Source organism: Hypanus sabinus, chromosome 2 (assembly GCF_030144855.1).
Source record: "Hypanus sabinus isolate sHypSab1 chromosome 2, sHypSab1.hap1, whole genome shotgun sequence".
NCBI lineage: Eukaryota > Metazoa > Chordata > Chondrichthyes > Myliobatiformes > Dasyatidae > Hypanus > Hypanus sabinus.
Window position 1 is genome coordinate 162,557,197 of NC_082707.1, and position 25,805 is coordinate 162,583,001.

At 40.5% G+C, this 25,805-nt stretch overlaps 1 protein-coding gene across 2 annotated transcripts in view; it reads left to right on the forward strand.

Annotated features, from left to right (window-relative positions):
• Positions 1–293: 293 nt before the first annotated feature.
• The window catches only part of sos2 (son of sevenless homolog 2 (Drosophila)), a 116,100-nt gene continuing 90,588 nt past the window's right edge, over positions 294–25,805 (forward strand). For both annotated transcript variants that reach the window (XM_059958185.1, XM_059958193.1), the window contains exon 1: positions 294–984. In XM_059958185.1, coding sequence (XP_059814168.1) covers positions 907–984 — 78 coding nt within the window. In that variant the 5' untranslated portion in view covers positions 294–906. The remainder of the gene's footprint in view (positions 985–25,805) is intronic.

Sequence of the window (25,805 nt, forward strand, 5' to 3'; positions counted from 1 at the left end):
TATTTTATCACCCAACACTTCGAATTGCCTGTAATATTCTGTGACGGCTGGATCTGAGAAAGTAATTGAGTGGATTAACCACTCGGCATTTTTTGGGCTGAAAACATTAGCAAATATACTGTAAGGGATTATTGTTTTAAACATTCGTTGGAAATGCGATATTGGCATTGCAATCACGCTTATAACTCCTGAGCAATAAAATAAATGCGGTAGTGATTGAGTGAAGCGAGGCGGGAGCCCGCTCCTCCACTCTTTCCGCATTTGGCCGGGGTGCGTAAGACGGGGCCGCGCAGAACGCGCGTGCGCGCACGGCCCTCTGCAGTGAACAGAATGCCCCGGGGGCGCGAGTGACGGGTCGTGATTTTATTTGGGTTTTCATGGGGTCGGCAGCTTGTGAGAGAGAATGATGCGGTGCGTGGACAGGACCGGGCCCTGGGATCTCCACTGGCTGCAGCCATAGGAGTCTTTCAGCCCCAGCAGAAGAGTCTTCTGAACAGCACGGGGACCTCTCCGTGAGCTCTTCAATGGGTGATCATGATATGTGCGTAGTTAACATTAATGCTATTGTTTGTCCAACCAAGACTTGGAGTCAACTGGGAGGAGACTAATTCACGGAGCAGAGGAGCGGGGTGAAGTTAGAGCCGTGGCCTGTGGGGAATTACCCGGGGATGTCTGTGAACCGTCGCCACGGCCGACCGATTAATCAACTCTCATTTTCCTGCTGTCCTTCCCGTCTGCGACTACCATGCTAAATCATGCATGAGCTACGAGGACTCGATATGAATGATTATTTCGTGTAAAAAAAAAACAAACCGAAGGGAAGTGTTTCTGTTTTTGTTTTGAGATTCAAGTGTGGTCGCCGTCGTTTGGAACTGAGGCCGATGCTGAGTGTTATGTCCAAAAGCCATGCAGCAGCCTTATGATTTCTTCAGTGAGGAGAACAGTCCGAAATGGCGGGGTCTGTTTGTCCCAGCGTTAGGCAAGGTAATTATATACAATGTACGACTTTACATTTTTAATGTGCAGTGTCGATATTTTAAAAAGGGACCCAAGATAATGGTGGCAAATTGTGGGTTGGAAGTGCAACTTGTTGTACATTGCATGTTCATTCTAGTCGCTGGCCTTAAGTGTATCACGTAATCTAAATTTCCAGCAGGTACACGCGAAATATTTCAATATTGAATTATGTGCACAGATTTTTGACCGCACAAATCAGGTTAACTTTGCATAGTTCTTTATCTTTGTTGCTTGTTCGATTCTTTGCATAATTTCCTTGAAAATGCAAAACTATTTTGTGATTATAGTCTATCTATATCGATAAAATTCTGTCAAAAAATTGAATTGCTCAGTAAACTAGAAGTAAACTATATTTGCCAAGTTGTTGGATTTGACTTGTGGTGTAAGGAAACCTGGTATTTCTAGTTAAAACTATAAATCTGAAGCAATTTAGTAAGCATTATAACAAGTCAATTCTGCTAATCACTGCCATAGTTTCTGGTTTAATTTATTGGATATATTTTGTAAATTGTCATAGGCATGGATAAGTGAACTGTAAAATAGTATTTTCCACAGTAGGAAAGTCCAAAACACTGGGTGTAGAATTAGCATCAGAGGGGAAAGACTTAAGAGACCTGAGGGGCAACATTTTTTATGCAGAGGGTGATGAGGATATGGAACCAGCTGTCAGAGGAAGTGTTTGAGGCAGGTATAACAGGTTCATTTAAGAAGCACTTGGACAAGTACATGGAGGAGCAGGACTTAGGAATATGGGTCAAAAGCAGAAAATTGGGACTAGTTGAGCAGGCACTGTTGTCAACATCGACAGGTTAGATCAAAGGTTATTTACTGTCCTTTCATTCTTTGACATTTACCTATCTTATGGGGTAATTTAGGGGAAACCAATAAAGCCACTTTTGGAATGTGGGAGGAAGTGAGAGTACTGAGGGCAAACAGACATGGTTACAGGGAGAACATGCACCACCCTATGCAGACCACATCTGAGGTGAGCAGACAATGGGTTAAATGGTTTAAATCTGTTCATATGTCTTGTGATCTTATGAAGACTGTGTTGTTATCATTGGGGTAATGAAGTGCGTTAATTCTTTAACAATGAGGATAAAAATGCAGTACTATTTTATCAAAGATATTGTGTTAACAAGTGAAAAGTTAGAAACATACCTGTATGACATATTAAAACTTAAAAAAAAATCACTTTTTGAAAAACACTTTATAATTTCCATTTTAAAGAATACAATACTGCTGAATTACTGAAATGCTCTTCCAGTATATATTGCAGGTTCTGTGAAGTCTTTAAATAAAAAGATTGGAGATTTACTAATGTGCCAAATTGCTGAAAAGATTGATCACACTTTCTTCCTCTCTTCCCCCTCTGAGGGGGTTTATTTGCCTTGTTCAGATTTTCCACTTGTAGTTCAAAGACACATTGCAATGACTTCTGTCTCTGTTTTCTCTGGTAGTCTCAAGCATTCATGCCTTTTCTCTTCCTATTTCTCAGCTATGCACTGTCTGACCCTCAGCCATGATGATCTGAAACTGAATTTGTTTTTGTGTGTTTGCTCAATGTCACCACTCTCATTTTAACTCTTAAAAGTGTTTCCAAATTTTAAACCTGCTTGACTGACATTCTGGGCTATCATGGATTTCCTCCAAATGGTACATTGGGAAAACTGCTTTCCAAAACACTGTTCTCAAACCACTAACCCAATCATTTTCCTTGCAAGAGGTGGTTTTCACTTTAATTCATAATTGATCCAAAGATATGCTTCCGATCACATTTACACTGTTACTACAAAAAACCATTTTGCAACAATGCCTAACCTACTCCTGCCTTAGCGATCCTGTTACTGAAGATTTCAGCAACTCCATTGTGACCTCTTCACATGGCTTTTCAAAGGGATATCTGGCTGATCTTCCATGTTCATGAATCATGCCTGAATAATACCAAGTCCTATTAATTTATTTGGATTAGGCATTGCCATGACTTTAAAATATTGTTATCTAGTCTGAAATTCCCTAATAAGTCACTTATTTTTTTTCTTTACTTCTTTAAGATGATTCCCACACATTGTCTATTTCTCGGAGGTTTTGGTAATCTGCCTCACTGCTTCCTTCCGGTTGGTTGTCAAATTTGGTGGATAATGTTCCTTTGCAGTACCTTTGGGCATTTTACAATAATAAACTGCTTTATCACTACATTATCTGTATTTTGTCAACAGGTGTTTCCCTCTGACATAATTTAAAAGCATTAACTTTAAAAATGCCTTGACATAAGTAACAAGTAGTCATTGTTATTTTTGGTAGCTGATTTTTTTATAGGGTTGTTACTAATTGAGTACTTGATGTGTCAGATGTTAAAAATTTTGGCAGTGATCAATAGCATAATACTATTTCTTGATTGATTTGATAGTGATGACATCAATATAAATAACTGTAGCCATGTTTCATAGTTCAGTGATATTTTCTGTCAAGGAATTAATGTTTGGAATCTATATGTAAATAGTAATGTGTTGAACGGTCATGACTCCTAAACTGGAAGAGATTTATTTTAATAATGGTTCATTATATTCATTTACACTCTTTCAACCACACAAGGAGGCTAAAAAATGGAATGTGATTTGACTCCTTGCAAGCCTTTTGAAATGAACTAGTTAAGTCATCCTATATGTGAAACCTACAACTAAGCTTTATAAGCATGAAATACTATGACAATTTGGCATCAATCAAGGTATTTGATTAGGAGACAAGAATGTCATATGTGGAATTGTCCTTTCTAATACATACCAAAATTAGAGAAGTTGTCTTACAGAATCATGACTTTTCATTTTTTTTGGCACAATTCCTGGATATGCCCTATCTCATTGACATAAGTAGCCTAACAAAACTGGTGGCACAAGGATATTTATTTGGGAGAGAGTGGGCCAGGAAAACCTTAATATTGATGTCAATCTCCATGACGTCATGTGGCATATGGTTGAATATTGGCAAAGAAATTTATTCCAACCTTATGGCATGACTATCGATTTCTCCTTCCGGTGAACAATAATTTTCCCACTTTACCCCCCCATTCCCCCCCCACTCCACACTGTGACCTTTTACATCATCTCACCTGTCTATTACTTCCCCCGGGTCTCCTACCTTTTCCCTTTCTCTTATTGCCTACTCTCCCCTCTGATAAGATTGTTTTTTTCTAGCCTCTTTCCCCTCCCTTCACCTTTTAATTCAGGCATTTTACCCTTTCTCTCTCAGTCCTGAAGAAGGATCTCGCCCAACAGTTTATTCATTTCCAATGATGCTGCCTGACCTGTTGAGTTCCTCCAGCATTTTGTGTGTGTGTTGCTTATTGATTGATTGCTACCTGATGAATTATTTCTGTTCTATATTGAAGTGCACTGGCTGCAACAAAGGTGCAGGAAGAGTTTTAGTGAACAACTTCGGTGGCAAAATGTTTGAGTTTTGTGGAACATAGCTGCCAGACTGGGTGTAGCACAAGTTGTGAGACCAACTCACATTATTGTCATAAAACACAACAGCTCAGATACAAGCCTTCTAGCCCATTTAGTCCATGCCAAACAAATAATATACCCAGTCCCAGTGACCTGCACCTGGATGATAGCCCTCTATTTCCCTCCCATCCATGTACCTACCCAATTTTTTCTTGAATGTTGAAATTGAACTCACGGCTGCCATTTCTGCTGGCAGTTTGTTCCACACTCCCAACATCCACTGAGTGAAGACGTTCCCCTCATGTTCCCTTAACATTTCACCTTTCAACCTTAATCCATGACCTCCAGTGGAAACCCCTCACCCAACCTCAGTGGAAAAAGTCTGCTTGCATTTCCCCTGACTATACCCCTTACAATTTTGTATACCTCTATCAAATCTCCCCTTGTTCTCCAACGCTCTAATGAATGAAGTCCTTGCCTATTCAACCTTCCTCTATAACTTAGGTATTCAAGTCCTGGCAGCATCCTTATTTACATCTTTCCTGTAGGTAGGTGGCCAGAACTGCACATAATACTCCAAATTAGGCTTCACTGATGTTTTACATAATTTCAACATAATATCCCAATTCCTGTACTCAGTACTTTGATTTATGAAGGCCAATGTGTCAAAAGCTCTATTTCCGACCTTATCTACCTGTGACGCCACTTTCAAGGAATTATGGATCGGTATTCTCTCTGTTCTACCGCACTCCTCAGTGCCCTGTTGCTCATCGTGCAAGTCTGGCTTATCCTCCCAAAGTGCAGAAACTCATGTTTGCACACTTTTTCACATTAAACTCCATCTCCTGTTTTTCAGCCCATTTTCCATCTGGTCCAGATCTTGCTACAAGCCAAGTCAGGCACCTTTGCTGTTCACTATGCCCCCATTCTTTGTGTCATCTGCAAATTTGCTGATCCAGTTTACTATATTACCATTCCAATTGTTGATATATATGACAAACAACAACTGATCCAGCACAGATCTCTGACACATTACCAGTTCAGGCGTCCAGTCACAGGGACAACCATCTACTGCTCCTCTCTTGCTAACACCTAATGCAATTTACTACCTCATCCTTAGTGCTAAACAACCTAACTTTCTTGAGCAACCTCCCATGCAGGACCTTGTCAAAGGCTTTGCTAAAATCCATGTAGACAACATCTACTGCCTTGCCTTCATCAATTTTCCTGGTAACTTCCTTAAAGTTATAAGATTGGTTCGACTCAAACTACCACATGCAAAGCAATGTTGCCTTTCCCTAATCAATTCCTATCTATCTGTATATCTGGTCCCTTTGATTAACTTACAATAACTTGACGACTATTGATATTAAGCTCACCATCCTAAAAATTCCCAGCTTATTCTTAGAACTTTTATTCAACAACAGAAGAACATTAGCTATCAGCCAATCCTCTGGAATCTCACCTTCACCTTTTGCTTAGGACATTTTAAATATCTCTGCTAGAACCCCTGCAATTTCTGAATTACCCTCCCACAAGGTCTGAGGAATCACCTTGTCAAGCCCTGGGGATTTATTCATCCTACTTTGCCTCAAGACAGCAAATGCCTCCACCTCTGTAATCTGTGTAGAGTCCATGTCCTCAGTGCTGTTTCAGATCATAAGACCATAAAATGCAGGAGTGGAATAGGCCATTTGGCCCAATGAATCTGCTCCGCCATTTCATCATGACTGATCCATTTTTCCTCTCAGCTGCAATATCCCTTCATATTTCATGACCTTCTCCCCATATCCCTTCATGCTTTGATTATTCAAGAAACTATCAAGCTCTGCCTTAAATATACATGGCCTCCACAGCTGCCTGAAGCAAAGAATTCCACAGATTCTCCACTTTCTGGCTAAAGAAATTCCTCCTCATTTCTGTCCTGAAAAGACACCCCTCTATTCTGAAGCTGTGTCCTCTGGTCTTAGACTCATCCACCACAGGAAACATCCTTTTCAAATCCACTTTATCAAGGCCTTTCACCTTTTGATAGGTTTCATTGAGGTCACCCCTCATTCTGCTGAATTCTAGTCAATACTGGTCCAGAGCCCTCAAATGCTCTTCATATGATAAGCCGTTCAATCCATTTGCCTTGTTTCTATGCAAAAAAAAAACAATTTAAGTTCTCCCATATTTCTTTCAACTTCATGCATCTTCCACAGGATCATTTTTGTCCCTTGCTATCCCTTTGCTCTTAATATATCTGTAGAATCCCTTGGGATTCTCCTTCCTCTTGTCTGCTGGAGCAGCCTTATGCTTTTTTTTAAAGCCCTCTTGATTTCTTCCTTATCAATCCATTTGCTGCAGATACATCTGTCTATCAAAGTATTGATAGTGCCAGTTATATTGAATTTATGGAGCGGAAAAATTGTGTGTGCGTGTGTGTGTGTGCGTGCGTCCATACTCAACCCTGAGGTTCAATTTCTTGCAGCTATTTAAAGGAAAATAAAGAAATATAATAGAGATTGTGTAAAACTGTACATGAGGATGTCAACCAACTTGCAAAAGAAGACAAATTGAGCAATTAAAATACTGAGAACCTGAGCTGTAGAATCCTTGAAAGCAGGTTGTGAAATCAGTTCAGAGTTGAAGTGAGTGAAGCTGTCCAGTCATTCAGCTGGAATTGGGTACCTACGAGATGTGAGCTGTTTGGCCCAATGGGGGAAAAACATCTATAACCATGTATATATTCCTTATAGTATTCCTCACTATAATCAACACTTTCAAGCTTTGCTCTGAGTGTAGAAGAACATTCCAGGAACAGCAGCAAGGGTCCATAACCAACTGTTGAAACTAAACTAGGAGGCTACTTACCTGCAAAATGGTCAAAAAGTATGTGATCACACAATGAACAGAACAGATATTAAGTCCAGCCAATCCATTTGACATACTGACAGAATGGATTTCTTTCCTTGTGGAGGAAGTTCATATGAAGCCATCGATATGCGTTTATTTTGAATTTAATATTCAAATAAGATCTTGGAGTTTAAATCTTTCTTGGAGAGGTAGAAGACTCAGGCTACTGTGTCTGACCTTAAACTATAAAATATGATATGAAACTATGGAACAAATTATTGAACTTTCTTCCTATTTGTTGCTTTATAACCAGAGGTCCACACATAGCCTTTTACACTGCCAATATATTCTAAAATTGGTAGTGAGGACAAGAATGTGGAATTGGTTGAGTAAGATTTTAAAATGTTTTATTTATGTCCTATAAAATGTCTGCAAACCTGATTTGATGATTCTGGACCTAGTTACATTGCACCTTTTGAAAACGAGGGAGCACAAAATTTTATCCATAACTTAGTTACGTGCTAGAATAGGCACTGAACCTTGTTCAAATCTTTGTATTAATGTGCAAGCTAAGATGTATTCATTTATGTAGCATCTTGCTCAATCTATGTTACTTTGAAGTGGTTTCTGATGTGTGAGTTGCGTTATTAAAATATCACAATGTTGAAACTTTCATTATTTGGAGTAGTTTGATTTGTGCTTCAGATTCCAATATCTGCTATTATTTAATTTCTAACGGCGCATGCTGACAGTATGGTCTACGTCACCTATTTTAAAGTTGCTTGTTTCAATCTGTGTTGCTTAAAGTTGGCACTTTTTTTAATTAGAGAAGCTATTCCGGGATTACAAGTGGATGATGAGAATATTTTTTTTTAAATTGTGTCAACTCACAAGACACAATTGAACAAACATTGTCTCCCACTCTTTTTTCTAATTGCTGGGTCTATTAAGTGTATTTAGTTCTAGGAAATAAGTCCTTTTTCTTTTGAGGAAATATTGCTTTGTGCCTTTAACTTACTATTTAGCCTGGGGAACCAAATAAGGTTGTTGTAGGATAGGCATGCCAAATACATTTTATAATATGGTGGAAATCTATTAATGCAAGAGTTCTTATCTATATTATCATAGATTCAAGTTATACAGATGTTTGAACTGTTTTCCATGACTCTAATCTTAAGCACATTGACCTTGATGTGGACATGGCCAGTCAGAGACACTGTTACTGTGATGACGATGCTGAGTACTCTATAGCTAACTGTTTTCTTGGCTAACCTGTTGCAATGCAGCTGTTGCTTAGTGAATGGCCTGTGCATACAGAAGTGGTTCTTCTCTAACTTGGTCCATGCTTGGCCTGTCGGTCTTTATTCATGTGACTTTCCATACTCTCCTGTGAAATAATTTCAGTATTTATGTTCTGCAAATTGCATTGCTCTTTCCTGATTTGGATAAATGTACAGAGTGCATTGTGGCCAAACTTGCTGATGATCCACCAGTAGGTGGTTTTAGAAGGTTCTGAGGAGAACACAAAGACCGTGTAAAGTGAAATGGATGGGTTAGATCAGTAGAGAAGATATTGGTCGATGGAGTATAATGTGCAGAAAATGTGAGATCAATCATTTTGAAAGGATGATGAAACAATTTGCTATGCAAGTGGAGTGAAACTGCAAAATGGTGCATTAGGAAGCCAAGAGGGGTCCAACTGAAAGAAACAAAGAGTTAGCATGCATGCGGAACAAATATTTTGGGCGGCTGGTGATGGGCTTCATTAGAAGGTACAAAATCTTGACAACCAGGATAAACTCTTGTCACCTACAGCTTGCCATCTGCAATGTTGAGAAGCTCATCAACCTGCTTAGTAGGATGACTGCTGTCCTTTGCTGGGTCCTGCCCAACATCCATTCTGGGCTCCTAATGACTGCATGATTACCTATTGAAATGTGAAAAATCAGAACCAAAATGGAGTGAAAGTATTGAGGCCAGGATTGGATCAACTATGAACTTAATCAAAAGCGGAGCAGGCTTAAGGGTAAACTTGTTCAACTTCTATCCCTGTTTCTTGTATTCTTAGTAAAATTTATTTTGTGAACAAATTATTGCTTTGGTTTTTCCTCAAAGACATCACCAATCTGCATGAATGTCATTTGAGGAGAAAAAATGTTGAGTGAGATGAGGAGTTGGCATAACTTGGATTTATTTTACGATCACAAGACATTTCCATAGTGACATCTGTCAATCAGAGTGAAAATGATAAATAACCTGGTATGCAAAATTGCTTTTCAAATGTCAGAACTCTAGAGTGCACTTCCTAATTACGAACCAAGGCTATTGCTTTTGCAAATGACATAGAGCAATATGAAAAATCATGTAACCACTTTTAACTAATGACCACCGAAATAATAATGATAGTATTGTCCGTCATTGGTGTTTTGATTTGTGAATCAATGAAGAAATATGAATAACTATTGCAAATTTGCATCTACCATGTTGATACAATAAAATTGTCAATATATCTGCAATTAAATACTGAAACATAAATAATTTGTCTTAGTTGCCTTAAAATATCAAAATAGAGCTCCCAGGATGAAGTTTTCCTTTTCAGGACATCCTCCTCCCTCAATGAACGGGGTTTCCCTTCCTCTACTAGTCCTGCATTTCTAACATTTCCTGGACATCTGTGCAAACCCCATCTTCCCGCCGCCTTGACAGGGATAGAGTTTCTCTTGTCCTTACCTACCACTCTGTGAGCCTCTGTTTCCACACGTCATTCTCTGCAACCTCAAGGGACCCTACACCAACCAAATCTGTACCTTTCCTTCCCTCTCCCCTTTCTGTAGAAATTGCTCCCTCTGTGATTCCCTTGTCCATTCATCCCTCCATACTAGTCTCCCTCCTGGCACTTGTCCCTGCTAGTGGCAGAATTGCTGCATCTGGCCATTCACCTCCTCCCTCACCTACATTCTGGAACCTAAATGGCTCTTCGTAGGTGAAATGTTACCTCTACTGGAATCTGTTGGGGTTGTATACTGTATCCTCTACCTTGGTGAGACCTGATGATGATTGAGAGACTGCCTTGTCGAGCACATCAGCTCTATTCACAAGAAGTTTATTTTCCCAGTGGCCAACCATTTTAAGATGGCAACACCTCAATCCATCTAAATAACCTCCTATTTGATGGTGTGAACATTGATTTCACCAACTTCTGGTAATGTTTCCCCTACCCCTTCCCCCTTCTTCCATTCCCCACTCAGGTCTCTTACCTCTTCTCCTCTTCTGTGTATACCTCCCTGTTGTGCCCTTCCTCCTTCCCTTTCTCCCATAGTCCACTCTCCTATCCTATTAGAGTCTTCTCTAGCCCTAGATAGGATCTGTGGGCGTTTAGAGAATCATGGTCCGATCAGGGACAGTCAGAATGGCTTTCTGAAGGGCAGATTGTGTCTAAGAAGCCTGATTGAGTTCTTTGAGGAGGTGACCAGGCATATAGATGAGGGCATTGCAGTGGATGTGATCTAAATGGATTTTAGTAAGGCATTTGACAAGGTATAACATGGTAGGATTATTCAGAAAGTCAGAAGGCATGGGATCCTGGGAAGTTTGGCCAGGTGGATTCAGAATTGGCTTGCCTGCAGAAAGCAGAGGGTCGTGATGGAGGGAGTACATTTAGATTGGAGGGTGGTGACTAATGGCGTCCCACAAGGATCAGTTCTGGGACCTCTACTTTTCGTGATTTTAATTAACGAACCAGGATGTGCAGGTAGAAGGGTGGGTTGGCAAGTTTGCAGACGACACCAAGGTTGGTGGTGGTGTGGATAGTGTAGAAGATTGTCGAAGTTTGCAGAAAGACATTGATAGGATGCAGAAGTGGGCTGACAAGTGGCAAATGGAGTTCAACCTGGATAAGTGTGAGGTGGTACACTTTGGAAGGACAAACTCCAAGGCAGAGTACAAAGTAAATGGCAGGATACTTGGGAGTGTGGAGGAGCAGAGGGATCTGGGGGTACATGTCCACAGATCCCTGAAAGTTGCCTCACAGGTAAATAGGGTAGTTAAGAAAGCTTATGGGGTGTTAGCTTTCGTAAGTTGAGGGATAGAATTTAAGAGTCGTGGGGTAATGATGCAGCTCTATAAAACTCTGGTTAGGCCACACTTGGAGTACTGTGTACAGTTTTGGTCGCCTCACTATAGGAAGGATGTGGAAGCATTGGAAAGGGTACAGAGGAGATCTACCAGGATGCTGTCTGGTTTAGAGAGTATGGATTATGATCAGAGATTAAGGGAGCTAGGGCTTTATTCATTGGAGAGAAGCAGGATGAGAGGAGACATGATAGAGGTGTACGAGATATTTAGAGGACAGCCAGGGCACCACTGCTCAATGCAAGAGGACATGGCTTTAAGGTAAGGTGTGGGAAGTTCAAGGGGGATATTAGAGGAAGGTTTTTCACTCAGAGAGTGGTTGGTGCGTGGAGTGCACTGCCTGAGTCAGTGGTGGAGGCAGATGCACTGGTGAAATTTAAGAGACTACTAGACAGGTATATGGAGGAATTTAAGGTGGGGATTATATGGGAGGCAGGGTTTAAGGGTGGGCACAACATTGTGGGCCAAAGGACCTGTGCTGTATTGTTATTTATTCTATGTTTTGTTTACTTTTTCCATCTAACAGTTCCCATCTTGTTTCATTTCCTCCTCCCCCACCCAACTGGCCGTACCTTCTAGTTTGTCCTCTTCCTCTTCCCCCCCCCCCCCCGGCATCATGCTCCTTCCTTTCCAGTTCTGATGAAGGGCCTTGGCCTGAAACATTAACTGTTTTTTCATTTCTATCCATGCTGCCTGACCTGCTGAGTTTCTTCAGCATTTTGTGCTCTTGTTTGCGTTTATGCACCTCCAATGATTTGTACCTTTTTCACTGAGAAATCCAAATAATTATAACCTCACTGAATGCATCCATTGAAGTTCATTGCCTGATGTGAATTGCTGGTTGCATAGTTAATGTAAATTAATTTCTGATAAAATATGTTGTAATGAGTTTTTTATTTTGTGATTTATGGTTTGGGACACTGCTTAACCTTGAATGTCCAGAAGAGAATATTAAAGTAGATTCTCATTCCTTAAAGTTTATTGCTAATGTTTTATGCTATGTCTTCACACTTCTGCATGTCTGAAGGCATTCAGTTTCTGACTGCAGTAGTTTTTCAACACTTATTTTTTATGATTAAAATAAATGTATTTAAAAAAAAATAATGTATATAATTAGAATGGATGGCCTTGGTCAAATAATTTCCAAAACTATCATGCCTTTTGCCCTGTTGGATTCAGATAAATTAGTAAGACAATGTTAATCAACCAACTCTCTCATGATTGTATTTGCTAATATTAGGTTACTTGTTTTCCTTTAACTCTGCTTATTCCATTATTTTCTGTGATCTTGTTAAAGCAGTTTTGCAGTTTCTGATCGTGGAGGTTTAATAGTTAATCTCTTAAAATGATTTAAAATGCATCTTTACCCTTTTGTTGCTCAAAGCAAAGTAAGGACTCTTACATTTTCCAAAGACTTGCTTTTATTTGGCTTCTTTCTCTTAATCCATGTTGGGTTTTTTTCTGCTTGTCTCAAACTTGTTGTTTTCCTCTCTTTAAATTTACTGATTAATAGGTTATTGGATGTGGTGTTCATGAAATGCCCATTTGACACTGTGAATGCAATAAATATCAAGGATCAAGATTCAAGTTTATTTGTCATATGTACATTGAAACATACAGTGAAATGCATTGTTGAGTTAACAACCAGCGCACCGAAGGATCTGCCGGGGGCAGCCCACAAGTGTTGTCACACGTTCCAGCATCAACATAGCATGCCCACAATGCTTGGCAGAATAACACAGAACACCACAAGCAACAAAATGACAACAGCAAAAATAAGTCCTTTTTCTCTGTCCCACCCATGCATATACACAGTCCTTTATCCCCAGAACAAGCCTCCAGCAGACACAGACTCAGTTTGGATTTCCATCAGTTTCATTGCAAATAACATGCACGCCAAAGGAAGGGGTTTAAAAAATGCAATTTGCATTGTTAGCTGGGAGGAAACTCATCAATTACAGTTTAAAATTATTTAGTTTCACTTTCCAGCTATTTTAATCTAATTCTTTTCTTGACCAAGATATCCCATGCTCTCTAATTAAACTTGAAAATGTTTAACTTGTTTGTATCACTGTCCTTCCATTATCCATCCATTTGAAAGAACATTTCAAACAAATTAACATTTGGCTTAATTGCTAAATTCAAGTGGTTGTAGACCTTACTAGCCACTAAATAACAAAGAACTTAATGCTATTTTCAGTGTAATTTTAGCATTTACAAATTAATTGCTTCTAGTTACACAAATTATATTTCACCACAATAGTTCTGTTGTAAGTTTATAATTGATTTCAGTGTGTAAGGTTTGGTCATGAACTTCTGTAATAGAAGATCTATAGCCACTTCGGGGCAGAAAACATCCCAAAAGTGGAATACCATCATAGCCCATTAACCATTGCTGGCAAATCAGCCAATGACTTGCCTTCTATAACTGGAAGTGGCATTTTTGCTTTTAAAAGCAGAAGTACAGAAATTAAACCCACGTATTCAGTTATTCTATTCCATGTTCATAAAAAATTCTTTCTGTTTAGGTGGCATATTTATAGTTTTTTACTAAACATGTGTTTTGTGTTCTTTATTGTGTTTTCATGTACATGAAACAATTGAATGAGGCAATTTTGATCCTTGAATTATTCAGTGAGACCATGAATCTCAGTAGCTTAATGTAATAAAAAAATGTCTATCTCAGATCTGATGCTAAATAATATTAACAAGTAATGTGTTGAACCATTGGCTATTTGTCAGTGTGTTCCAAATTTTTACCATTGTTTATTTGTAGAAATGGCTCTAAACATTCAGTGTATTTTAGTCTCTCTGACTAACAAAATTAGTTTATTCAATCAGCTACCTTATTATCTTAACATCTAATCTTTTAACTTTTATAAGGAAAATGATCTAATTTGAGTATTTTCTCTGTGTGAATACTTGCAATTCAGGGATTAATTTGCATTAACCCATGTTGTACCTCCACCAGGTCAGTCATAGGTGTGGTTCCATAATTATCCAAGGTGGTTTATCTTGAAAATTATAAAGGTGCAGCATGTTTTCCACCCTGTTGTATTCTAGTCCTCCAGATATAAAGGCAAGCATTCCATTTAAATTTATGATAGATTTTCATATGGACCTCCCAAGTCTAGACAAGTATACAAAGTTCCAGTTTTCAAAAACTATTTAAACAAATAGCTGTTTCTCATGTTAAGTCTTTGACTTTGACTGTTAGGTCACCAGCACTGAAGAATCTTAGTCTAATCTAAATCCAAACACAAATTTACTTCATTATTGCTTTAAATTACTTTTTTTCTATGCCAGTTATGTTTGATTTTTCTTCTAAAGGTTATTTCAGTGCATTCTGGAATGCTGCAGTTTTGCATTAGTAAAACAAAAATTAGAGCTATAAAGACGAATATGTCTTTCAAGCACAATAGATCAATAGGAAGTGAAATATTCCTACTCCTCATTCTGTCTTCTTGTCAAGTTCCCATGATACACCATTGCATGCAAACCATGTCCCATGTCCACAGCAGTTGGAAATCCCCATAAGCTAAAATCAAGATGACATTTCCAATTTCAGCCGAGGGTACTGGAGAGAAGACAGGCCTATCTGGGTCAAAAATCATGCATACGTTTGTAAAATTTGTACACTATTATTGAATAGTTCTTTATTGAAACTGAACATTCAGTCTGCTAAATTTCTAATTTTCTCTATTTGCTATCACTTCGCACCTGTTTCTCCTTTTTCTCCCAATTATATTCCTACCAATCCTAGCTGACATGAATACTCTATTTGGTCTGACTCACTGTGCAGTGTTCCAGGGCACTATTACTGTAAAATTTATAATTCTGTAGATGGTGCATTGCTTTTATGATTTGCTCTGTATTGGTTTATCTTTCCCAGTGTGCAACGCTGAGTAATCTGTAAGCATGTTAAGACAGTTTAGACAGCTCTTCATATTGAAGATGTATTTCAGGGTGGAGACTGAATGATGTGTAAAAGAAAACGACAAATAATAGAACTTTTAAGCTAGCCTAATTTTTTTTATGCTAACTTGTAGCTAAAAGCAAGAACTGTATTGCTTTGTTTTGTTCAGTGTTTGCAATTTCCCCATAGCAGCCTTGGCATTTTGCCAGTATAAAGGTAGTGATTGGACAGAAACGAAATGGAAACATTTGTAGTTCTGTGTATAAGCTTCATCTTGTGACCATAGAAAAATATGGTAACAATCTTCAGTGGTGGCCAACCCTATCAATATTTGAGTCAGAAAATGTTTGTACCTGAGTTGCAAGTTTTAAGATCGTTTTTATGTTGCCTTTTTGCTCTTCAGAAAGCAGCAGTTCTGTTCTACAAACATAATGGGATCATTTATGTGAAGGACTGCTGCCAAAAGTGTGTGGAAATCGTGCATCTGCACTTGGCACCAGTGCTTCTAAAACATTTGGAGCAACTTTTTTATGTGACTTATAGAGAGAGTTCTCCACAGTACCAACAATTAAAAATGCAGCCTAGGGCTTAGGCTGCGAGTGTGGAGAGGAAGAAAATACGCATTTCAGACTTGTGTCTTTTCACCAAAACTCAAGAAGCTTGTATACAATTCATGAGACTCAGTGGGAAGGAAAGAACAAAATAAGTGTGTATCAGGAGAAAAATAAAGACTTTCTCACCTTTTGTTCTCAAGGCCTTGTCCTCCCATTAATGTCCAGGTTTAATTCTATAATAAACAACATTCCCGCATTCTGCTTTATGCTAATACTCTTCCAACAGCTTCACCTTTGGCTTCAATGAATCCAGGATTTGTAACTGCTATGACGGCCGTTCTTTATTCAGTCCACTTTAGAGGTTGTAAACTTGAGGGGTCGTGAACTTCAGTCAACATGAGCCTGAGTTTGTCTAAAGTTACCTTTCTTGTTGAAAATGTACTGCAATCATTTGATTTGCAACCATATTGTACAACTTTTGTCACACTCTATCAATCGTCCTTAACCTGGGATACCCAAGCTTGTCAGGGTGCCAAAGATAACAGCAGGCTTGTGAGTCTTCAATTATATTGTTTAGAATTCCGCAGGGTGTTGAGTTGTATAACTGTAACATTGGTTATTCTATGAGGATACATTTTAATGTATTGAATTGACTTTTTGTGATTTAATTCAGCTGTATCTCTTGTGTGTCACAGGCTGGGATAGTTAAAGTGAATTGGTAAAGTTAGCATTTGTATGTAAATTCTATTCCAGGAGGGAATTGAATAATTTAAAAAATGACAAATAATACAATTATAATTGGCCTAGCTTGTTGAATTCCAATGTGTTGCTAAACCCATGGGCAATTCAAATTTCACTGTATTGAGGTAATTTATTGGAAAATTCCTAAAAATAGATACAAGAGTAGATACTTGGCATGCCTCTTTCCCCACATGTAGGAGTTCCAGCAATCTCTGCAAACCTTTAGATAACCCCAAAGAAATGCCTGTAACACAATTCAGTGTTTCTGGGGACGTATATTTTACCAAACAGGAAGAACTGGAGCTTTATTTCAGCAAAAGGGAATTGCAGCTCCATAGCATTGAAGCAGAATAATGTTTAGTTTCCCTTGTGTAGTTGGCAGTGTCAGTTATTAACACAATTAGATCTTTGTTGTTAAATATCTTCCTAAAATAGTACTTCAAATTATCACATTTTGAATGGAATTGGTGGAGTGAAACATCTCAAATAATTCCCTTGAATATGTCTGATCTTAATACATTCAACCTGATTATTTTCTCTCTTTTATTCAGGGTACATTTTTTCCAGGATTGCCTACCTATGTTTCCGAATACTAATGATGAATTGCTGCACTTGGGTAGACCTGAAAATGTTGTTTTGAAAAATAAAAAGGAAGATTAATTTTTATATACTTGTGTGGCTGTGGCTGGACTTGCAGCTGGTTTATTTATATATTAGTAAAGGTTCACCAGGACTAGGCAAGATTCCATGTTTTGGATAAATTTCTTGTTGTGGTTGCTGAAATATCACTTTTTGCATCTTGTTTTTCTTGCAAACTACAGTTGAGAAGTAATTATTTAGCTTTGAAGTGACCTGGGTTTCCTATAGAATGCAGAGTGCATTAGATAAATGAATATTCTGTTTCCATGTGTTTGGTGGAGAGTTCCCCACCACATGACAGGAAGGGAAACTTGTGGGTGAAGAATGATATTCTGTTCGAGAGAGTTGTACATCCTTTAAGAATTTTTTTCGCTATTTCGCAACCGGTGAAGTGTCATTCCTGTAATGATGTAGGAAGTGCCTCTACATTTGGTTTGTGAAAGAAGCTTGTGGCAGCTACTAGATCTGCTAAATCAGTGGTTCTCAGCATGGATCACATGCCCCCCTCCCCCCCCCCCCCAGGGGACATGCTGCATTTCATAGGGCCGCAAATAAATAAACAAGAAACTTGGGGCCCACAGCAGTTTCAGAATGGACCAGGATGAATTTATTGTTTTAATGAAATATTATTAAGATATATAAATAAAAAAAAGGAATCTATGTAATTTAATTGGAACACCAAATGAAATGAATGGGGAAAGTATGCTAGATAATGCAAGTGAGGCAGTAAAACAGCTTAGCGTGTTTGTTGTGTGTGTGTGTGTGTGTGTGTGTGTTGCGGCATGTCATTGGATTTTTCTGCTCTTGCTTGACCACGCATAAATCACCGTCCACACCCAGCAGGATTCCCCACTGAGCCCCCGCTCCACATCCTCCCCCAAGTCACAAGCTGCAGATTGGGCGAGGCTGTCTGCAGCGAAGCCAGTCAGCGAGTATGCAACAGGAGGCTGGTTCTGTTTGCCTTCCACTGGCCTGTGCGTGTTATAGTACTTAGAAAACATGACATGAAGGCTGCAGTTAGCGCAGTGGGGCCATCTACTAGAAACAGCTAAACTGCAGAGAGGTGAGAACATGCGAAGTCTGCCACTGCATCACTATCTACCACTACAACTTCCATTAAATCCCAGATACTTAAAATATTTTTAAAGTAAGTTCAATTCACATTCCTTGGAGAGTACATGTACACACCCCACAGAATTTGCATTCGTAATAGTATTAAAAAGTTTACCTAAAAAAAATTAAATTATTAAAAGAAATGCCTAAAAATCAAGCCCAGTTGTTTATATACAAGAAAAAATCTCCAGATGTTGGAAATCCAAGCAACACACACAAAATGCTGGAGGAACTCAGCAGGCCAGGCAGCATTTATGGAAAAGAGGACAAAAGAAAGTCCCGTTGAAGGGTTTCAGGCCGAAGCATCGACTGTACTCTTTTCCATTGATGCTGCCAGGCCTGCTGAGTTGCGCCAGCATTTTGCTCTTTTTATGTGTGTTATGGAAATATAATGGCTTTTGTAACTGATGGCGCTGCTTTGATGTCTGTCTGTTTATTTATTTGTCTGTCTATTGACCTAACTATCTGCGCACTGAGTTACAGTGCGGAGTTGTCCCTTGCTGCTCTTCGAGCCATGTTCTCCAGCAAGCCTAGATTTAACCATGACCTAATCACGGGACAATTTACAATGACCATTTAACCTGCCCAGTATGTCTTTGGGCTGCGAGAGAAACCAGAGTACCCTGAGGAGATACGTGCATTCCATGGGGAGGATGTACAGACTCCTTACAGATTTGTTTGAACTCCAAACTTTAATACCTTGAGCTATAATAATGTCAAGCTAGTGGTCTGATGGTAGGCAGATGCAGAGGCTTCATTACTCATTTTAGAAACGCTGTGCCCTATGTTTTTTGCAAACGTCGTGTCATCCACTGTCAGCATTTGGTTGCAAACAGTTGGGAGGATGTTTGCATGACACCCTTGCAGCTGTAATATTGGTGGAAAATTTGCGAGGTCAAGTGAAGATTTTGTGCGGCTGCCAATACATACAGAGATCCAATGGTTATCATAAGGTAACCGTTGCTTTGGAATAGTATTGTAGCATTTTTAAGTGATGAGCAGCTTGGAGAGCAAATTGTCGCTGCTGGGTCTGACGTATTTTACCTGTCAGATATATTTGGAAAAATTGAATTTATTAAACAGTTACAAGGGAAAAAAAATCTGCATCTTGTATCATGCAAAGAGGCTATTAACACTTTCCTTGGAAAACTGAAACTTTTCAGCAGCAATATTGGAATTCGTGACTTTTTGTAGTGTTATGAAATCCCGTAACTGGATCACTTACCAACAAAGATAGAGAGGTCTGTTGAAGTCTGATGGTACTATTTTTAAAAGTCTTTATTTATGAAAGGGGCACAAACATAAGATTAATACAAACACTCAAATATACGTAGTCACTACTTAATCTAAAAGCGTGGGTCTAATAATTTAACCATCAATAAGAAACAGCTGGATCGTTTGTCTAGGGGATAATATAGTGTCCGATGGAAATATAAAAGTCACTCAAATTCCTGCAGGCTTCTGGCTCGGGGGGGGGGGGGGGGATCCGCTGAGTTTTCACTTGTTGGAGAGAGAGAGAGAGATTGATGAGAAAAGAAAAACTTGCCCGGGTCTTTATGAAGCAAATCCGTTGAATCAGGGGAGCGGGCTTCCCCGTTGTTAGCTAAAAGCGGTTTTCCGTGATTCCAGCCACAGATTCCAGGCCCGGAATCTAACACACGTGACTTCCTTCAAAATGGCTTCCTGCTACTGCATCGCTAGGGTGTCTTCTGGTGTGTCTGAAGGGGTTGTTCCCCCCAGACCCTCCTTTATACTTCCTCACGGGGTCTCAGGTGTCAATCAGGTTGGGATGATGCAATCTCTCTCTCAACCAGCCCACTTTGCCCGAGGGCTTACACGTGGTCTTCGTGAGACAATGGTCAATGTCGCCTTATTTTGCATCACAGTGGAACACGGTATTCGGCACATCTCTCTCTCTCTCCCATTTCCTGGGTCTACTGACCCCCCCCTCAACGAGTGCTCTTGCGATTCTCACAAAGGAGGGGGCTGCGGACATAACACCTCCCCTCTTAAAGGTTTTTACCAGCGGTAAAAAAAACGGATTCGTACAGAGTCTTACAGGATTTTTGAATCTAACACAATACACAAGCTTTTCTTTTCACAGAGTAATACCGTTATACATTCAAGTCAGTATCTAAACAGTTAACAATTACAGTGTCCCTTTCTTTAAGATCTTAACATCGCGTACCATACTAAAGTCTTGTAGCATCAGGCTTCAATTTAATAACCACCTATTTTTTTTCAGCAACAGAACTGAGGTGTGATCTTAGCTTATGTGCATCTACAAAAGTTTATGCAAATACTAATCGTTTTGGTGTTTTACTTAACTGGCAGGTCTCCAAGGGGCTGTCTTTATTATTCACAGGCTTTGGCGCAATCCCGTACAACCTGCTTTGCTGTTTAAAATGGCATCCCCATTAACCATCGCCTCTTTTCCGGTGAGTGGAATTTGAGTAATTTTGCGTGGTGAACTCCCGCCTGCCTCTTTCATAGGGGTTATTTTATCAACACCGTGCCCCAAACTTAGACCATTTCCACCCAATTCTTTAATTTTACCCAGGTGGCTAGCCCTTTTGTCAGGACCCTTCAGGCTGTTGGTTTTTAATTCGAATGCTTCAAGTAGCATTTCGAATTTGGCCTCTTCACACCCCATCCTGGCATAACAATAGAGTGGGCCCCCCCCCCTCCCCGCTATCTCCTGGCTCACTCTGTGAGCGATCTGCCAGGTTTAAAATTTCTTCATTCGACTTGGGAACTACAGACTTTCTGTTTCCTTCAATAATAATCCTCATCTCCCCATTCTTAAATTCTGCATTAACTTTGAACCCACCTTCGAGTACAAACACCGGGGAACTCACACTTCCCACGGTTACCAAGGTTAACCCTTTTCCCACTGAACCAAGTCTATCTGACCCACAAGGACGGCCGCCCGTTCCACTGGGTCAGATACCTCAGACTTCTTCTGAGCTCCGTTACTAGGTTCAGTACCACGTGCATCCCCATCTTGGACACACTCAAACGGGACATTGGCCTCTTCCAGGCTTTCAATACCCGTACCCTTCTTAAATTCTAAGTTCCCCCGTTTTTCCCGGGTACTCTCTGGGCAACTCCCTTCCAGAGTAAACTCAATCCCGCGGGCTGAAACAATCTCATCTGCCAACCCAGCAGACTTCCTTGAGGTAAGGGCACCCTTTTCGTCTAGGGCTGCCCACATTTCACTATCGGGAACACCTTTAGAAGTTTCAACTTCCTCAAACAGTTCTGCCAAACCAGACAGATCATCTATGTCCAACCCTGGACCTTTTAACCGCTCTATCGGTTCCGCATCTTTATTTTCTGCCTCTAGGACCTTTCTCCTCGCTAAAGGCAGATCTACCTCCACTCCCTTCTCCTCTTTCACTTTACTACTCTTCGTTTTACCACCCTCTAAACCCTTGTGGTACGGGATCGGTAGAAACATCTCGGCCAAATCAAAACTGGCCAGATTTAAACTGCTCTCGTTCTCAGCTGCCTTTCTCGACAGGCTGTGAGTGACCGCACATGTGGGATAGATCTGGGACTACAGGGGCGGGGCCACCGCACTCGCCGGTCGGCATCATGGCTGCCCAAACCTTACCTCCTGCTAAATCGTTATCGAGAAGAACGTCCGCGTCAGTTCTCAGGAACTCGGATGGCCCCCCTATTTCAACGGGTCCAGACACCAGCTCACAATCCATAATGACCTCATGTAAAGCCACCATTTCTATTCTTTTGCTGATCCCCTCTACCTTTACCATGCCCGTTTTTCGACCAAATTCTAGTACCTTACTGCTGATCAACGACAGCTCAGCCCCCGTGTCTCTCCAGATTCGTATGGGAATGGGTGTGTCTCCCTCCCTCACAGCCACGGCTCCGTGTGACAGACAAGTCTCAGACCCTTCTCGTACTCTGTCTACCTGGGGCTCTCTGGTCAATTTACTGATTACCACGGCACACCCGATAGGGACTGCGGCTCTCCCTTTTCCTATCTCTTTCCTCGGCGCAAAGCATCGAGAGGCAACATGCCCTTCCTTCCCACAACTAAAACAGGTCAAGCCCGGAAACCTCTGGCCGTCTTGCCTTCCCCCCCCCCCCCCCCCCCCCCCCAACCTTACTGCTAGCTCCCGGTGGGTCCTCTGCCTCACTCGTTGCACTCGTTGGACTTTCTCGATCGTTCCCACGGTCTCTCTGGGAACTTTTATTCGAGGAAAACTTTGTCTTGTGGGTTAGGGCATATTCATCCGCGAACCTAGCAAATTCTGAAATGGACTTATTCGGCCTCTCATTCAAATACATCCAGATCTCCTCTGGAACGCAACTTTTAAATTCCTCAATCAACATTAACTCCCTGAGATGCCCATAATCCTCGTCCACTCTTTCTGCGGTGTACCAACGGTCCAAGAGCACACCCTTCTCATGGGCCAACTCAGTGTACGTCTGATTCCACCCTTTCCGTAAATTTCTCAACTTTTGTCTATATGCTTCCGGTACTAGCTCGTAACCCCGGAGAATGGCCGCCTTGGTCATATTTCTCTTTCCCTTCCCCCTCCGTGGACAACGCTGCATATGCCCGCTGGGCCTTCCCTCTTAACACATTTTGTAACAACGCCATCCACTGCTCTTTGGGCCACTTCTGATTCCCTGCCACCTTTTCAAAAAGCAAGAGGTAACTATCAACATCCGTCTCCTCAAACGGAGGTATTAACCTCAACTCCCGACTAACATCAAACCGCTCCTCTCGGTCCGACCCCTGACTTCGTTGCTCTAGCTTTAACTTCTCCATCTCCAAGTCACGTCTCCTCTGTCTCTCTGCCTCCTTCTCCTTCTCAGCCCTCTCCTTCTCCCTCTCGGCTGCTTCCAGCTCTTTTAACTTAATTTCATGTTCCCACCTTAATTTTTCCAACTCTAACTGATCTGCCCCACTAGCTGGTACCTTTTCAGGGATATTTTCCAGTACCTCAGCTGTAAACACATTCTTCACAATATAATACTGAGTTATTGCCCTTCGCACCTCCTGCTTTTTCATTGACAACCTCACCTCTGTGAGGTTTAACTCCTTTGCCAATTTTATCAAGTCCGATTTGGAGGCCCCATCGGGCCCCCTCAGAGTCGGGTTTTCTATAAATTCCCTCATGTCCATCTTTGCTGGTTTCCCGTCTGGCTATTCGTGTAACCAGATCCAAGTTTTGGACCTACAAGCCCGATTCACTGGCCCTCCAATTTGGTGTCAAATCCTGAGACGGGAACCCCAACTGTTACGAAATCCCTTAACTGGATCACTTACCAGCAAAGATAGAGAGGTCCATTGAAGTCTGATGGTACTATTTTTAAAAGTCTTTATTTATGAAAGGGGCACAAACGTAAGATTAATACAAACACTCAAATATACGTAGTCACTACTTAATCTATAAGCGCGGGTCTAATAATAATCATCAATAAGAAACAGCTGGATTGTTTGTCTAGGGGATAATATAGTGTCCGATGGAAATATAAAAGTCACTCAAATTCCTGCAGGCTTCTGGCTTTTGTAGGGGGGGGGGGCCGCTGAGTTTTCACTTGTTGGAGAGAGAGAGAGATTGGTGGGAAAAGAAAAACTTGCCCAGGTCTTTATGAAGCAATTCCATTGAATCAGGGGAGCGGGCTTCCCCGTTGTTAGCTAAAAGCGGTTTTCCGTGATTCCAACCACAGATTCCAGGCCCGGAATCTAACGCACGTGGCTTCCTTCAAAATGGCTTCCCGCTACTGCGGGATCACTAAGGTGTCTTCTGGTGCGTCTGAAGGGGTTGTTTCCCCCCCCCCCCCCCCCCAGACTCTCCTTTATACTTCCTCACGGGGTCGCAGGTGTCAATCAGGTTGGGATGATGCAATCTCTCTCTCAACCAGCCCACTTTGCCCGAGGGCTTACACGTGGTCTTCATGAGACAATGGTCAATGTCGCCTTATTTTGCATCATGGTGGATCACGGTATTCGGCACATCTCTCTCTCTCTCTCTCCCCCCCATTTCCTGTGTCTATTCAGCACGTCTCTCTCTCTCTCTCCCATTTCCTGGGTCTACTGACCCCCCCCCCCCCTCAACAAGTGCACTTGCGATTCTCACAAAGGAGGGGGCTGTGGACATAACAGTAGTTTCTGGACATTTTTAAAATACTATTACAAAATGATGATTGTACTGTATACAGTGAATTCATCATTTGAAACCACTGGTACAGAATTTTGGATCAGAGACCTGCTGGAAATGCATATTCTAGATTGGATGTTCGATCCATTTGGGGTGAAAGTGAATGATGTTGACACAATATAAGAATGTCTTATTGAGCTGTGAAATTGTATAACAGCTCAAGCAAAATTCAAACAGAGCAAACAAGATTTCTGGATAATTCATGATACTCAAAATACAGTAAGCTTCCACAGCCCTGGGAGAAAGCAAAGTTTTTAATGGGATTTCCTACCTCTTCTCATTTATCTAATGCACTCTGCATTCTATAGGAAACCCAGGTCACTTCAAAGCTAAATAATTACTTCTCAACTGTAGTTTGCAAGAAAAACAAGATGCAAAAAGTGATATTTCAGCAACCACAACATGAAATTTATCCAAAACATGGAATCTTGCCTAGTCCTGGTGAACCTTTACTAATATATAAATAAACCAGCTGCAAGTCCAGCAACAGCCACACAAGTATATAAAAATTAATCTTCCTTTTTATTTTTCAAAACAACATTTTCAGGTCTACCCAAGTGCAGCAATTCATCATTAGTATTTGGAAACATAGGCAATCCTGGAAAAAATGTACCCTGAATAAAAGAGAGAAAATAATCAGGTTGAATGTTTTAAGATCAGACATATTCAAGGGAATTATTTGAGATGTTTCTCTCTTTACCTCCTGTCAGAAACTCACAACCATCTTGATGTTGTGAAGAGAGGTGATCTTCGATTGCCTTTAACCAAGTTGCAACCAGATATTCAAAAATTCACTAGTTTGTAGCAGTGGCAGGGATCTTATTAAGTGTCCGAAGTAACAATATTAAGTGTTTTTCATTGGTGGTTGGAAGAGTATTATATATTATAATTAAGTACCCTATTCAGAGCTTTGAAAATAGTTTTATTTTAATATACACCTGTAACATTATATTTAACATAATACCTATAACCTGTTAAAACTAATATTAACTGTATATTAGAATAATTGGTACAGTTGACCAGAAAAAGGTTGAGAACCATTATGCTAAGTATACTTGTGGTACTAAAAATCTCTACAAGAAAGCTGTAAATCTGGATTAAGGATGATGTGGACTCCAGAGGTAGTCCTTCACTGCTGAAGTGGCCTCTTTCATTTGGGGTAGTTTCTGCTCTCTCATGTGGGTGTGAAATATACCACAGCTTGGTTAGAATC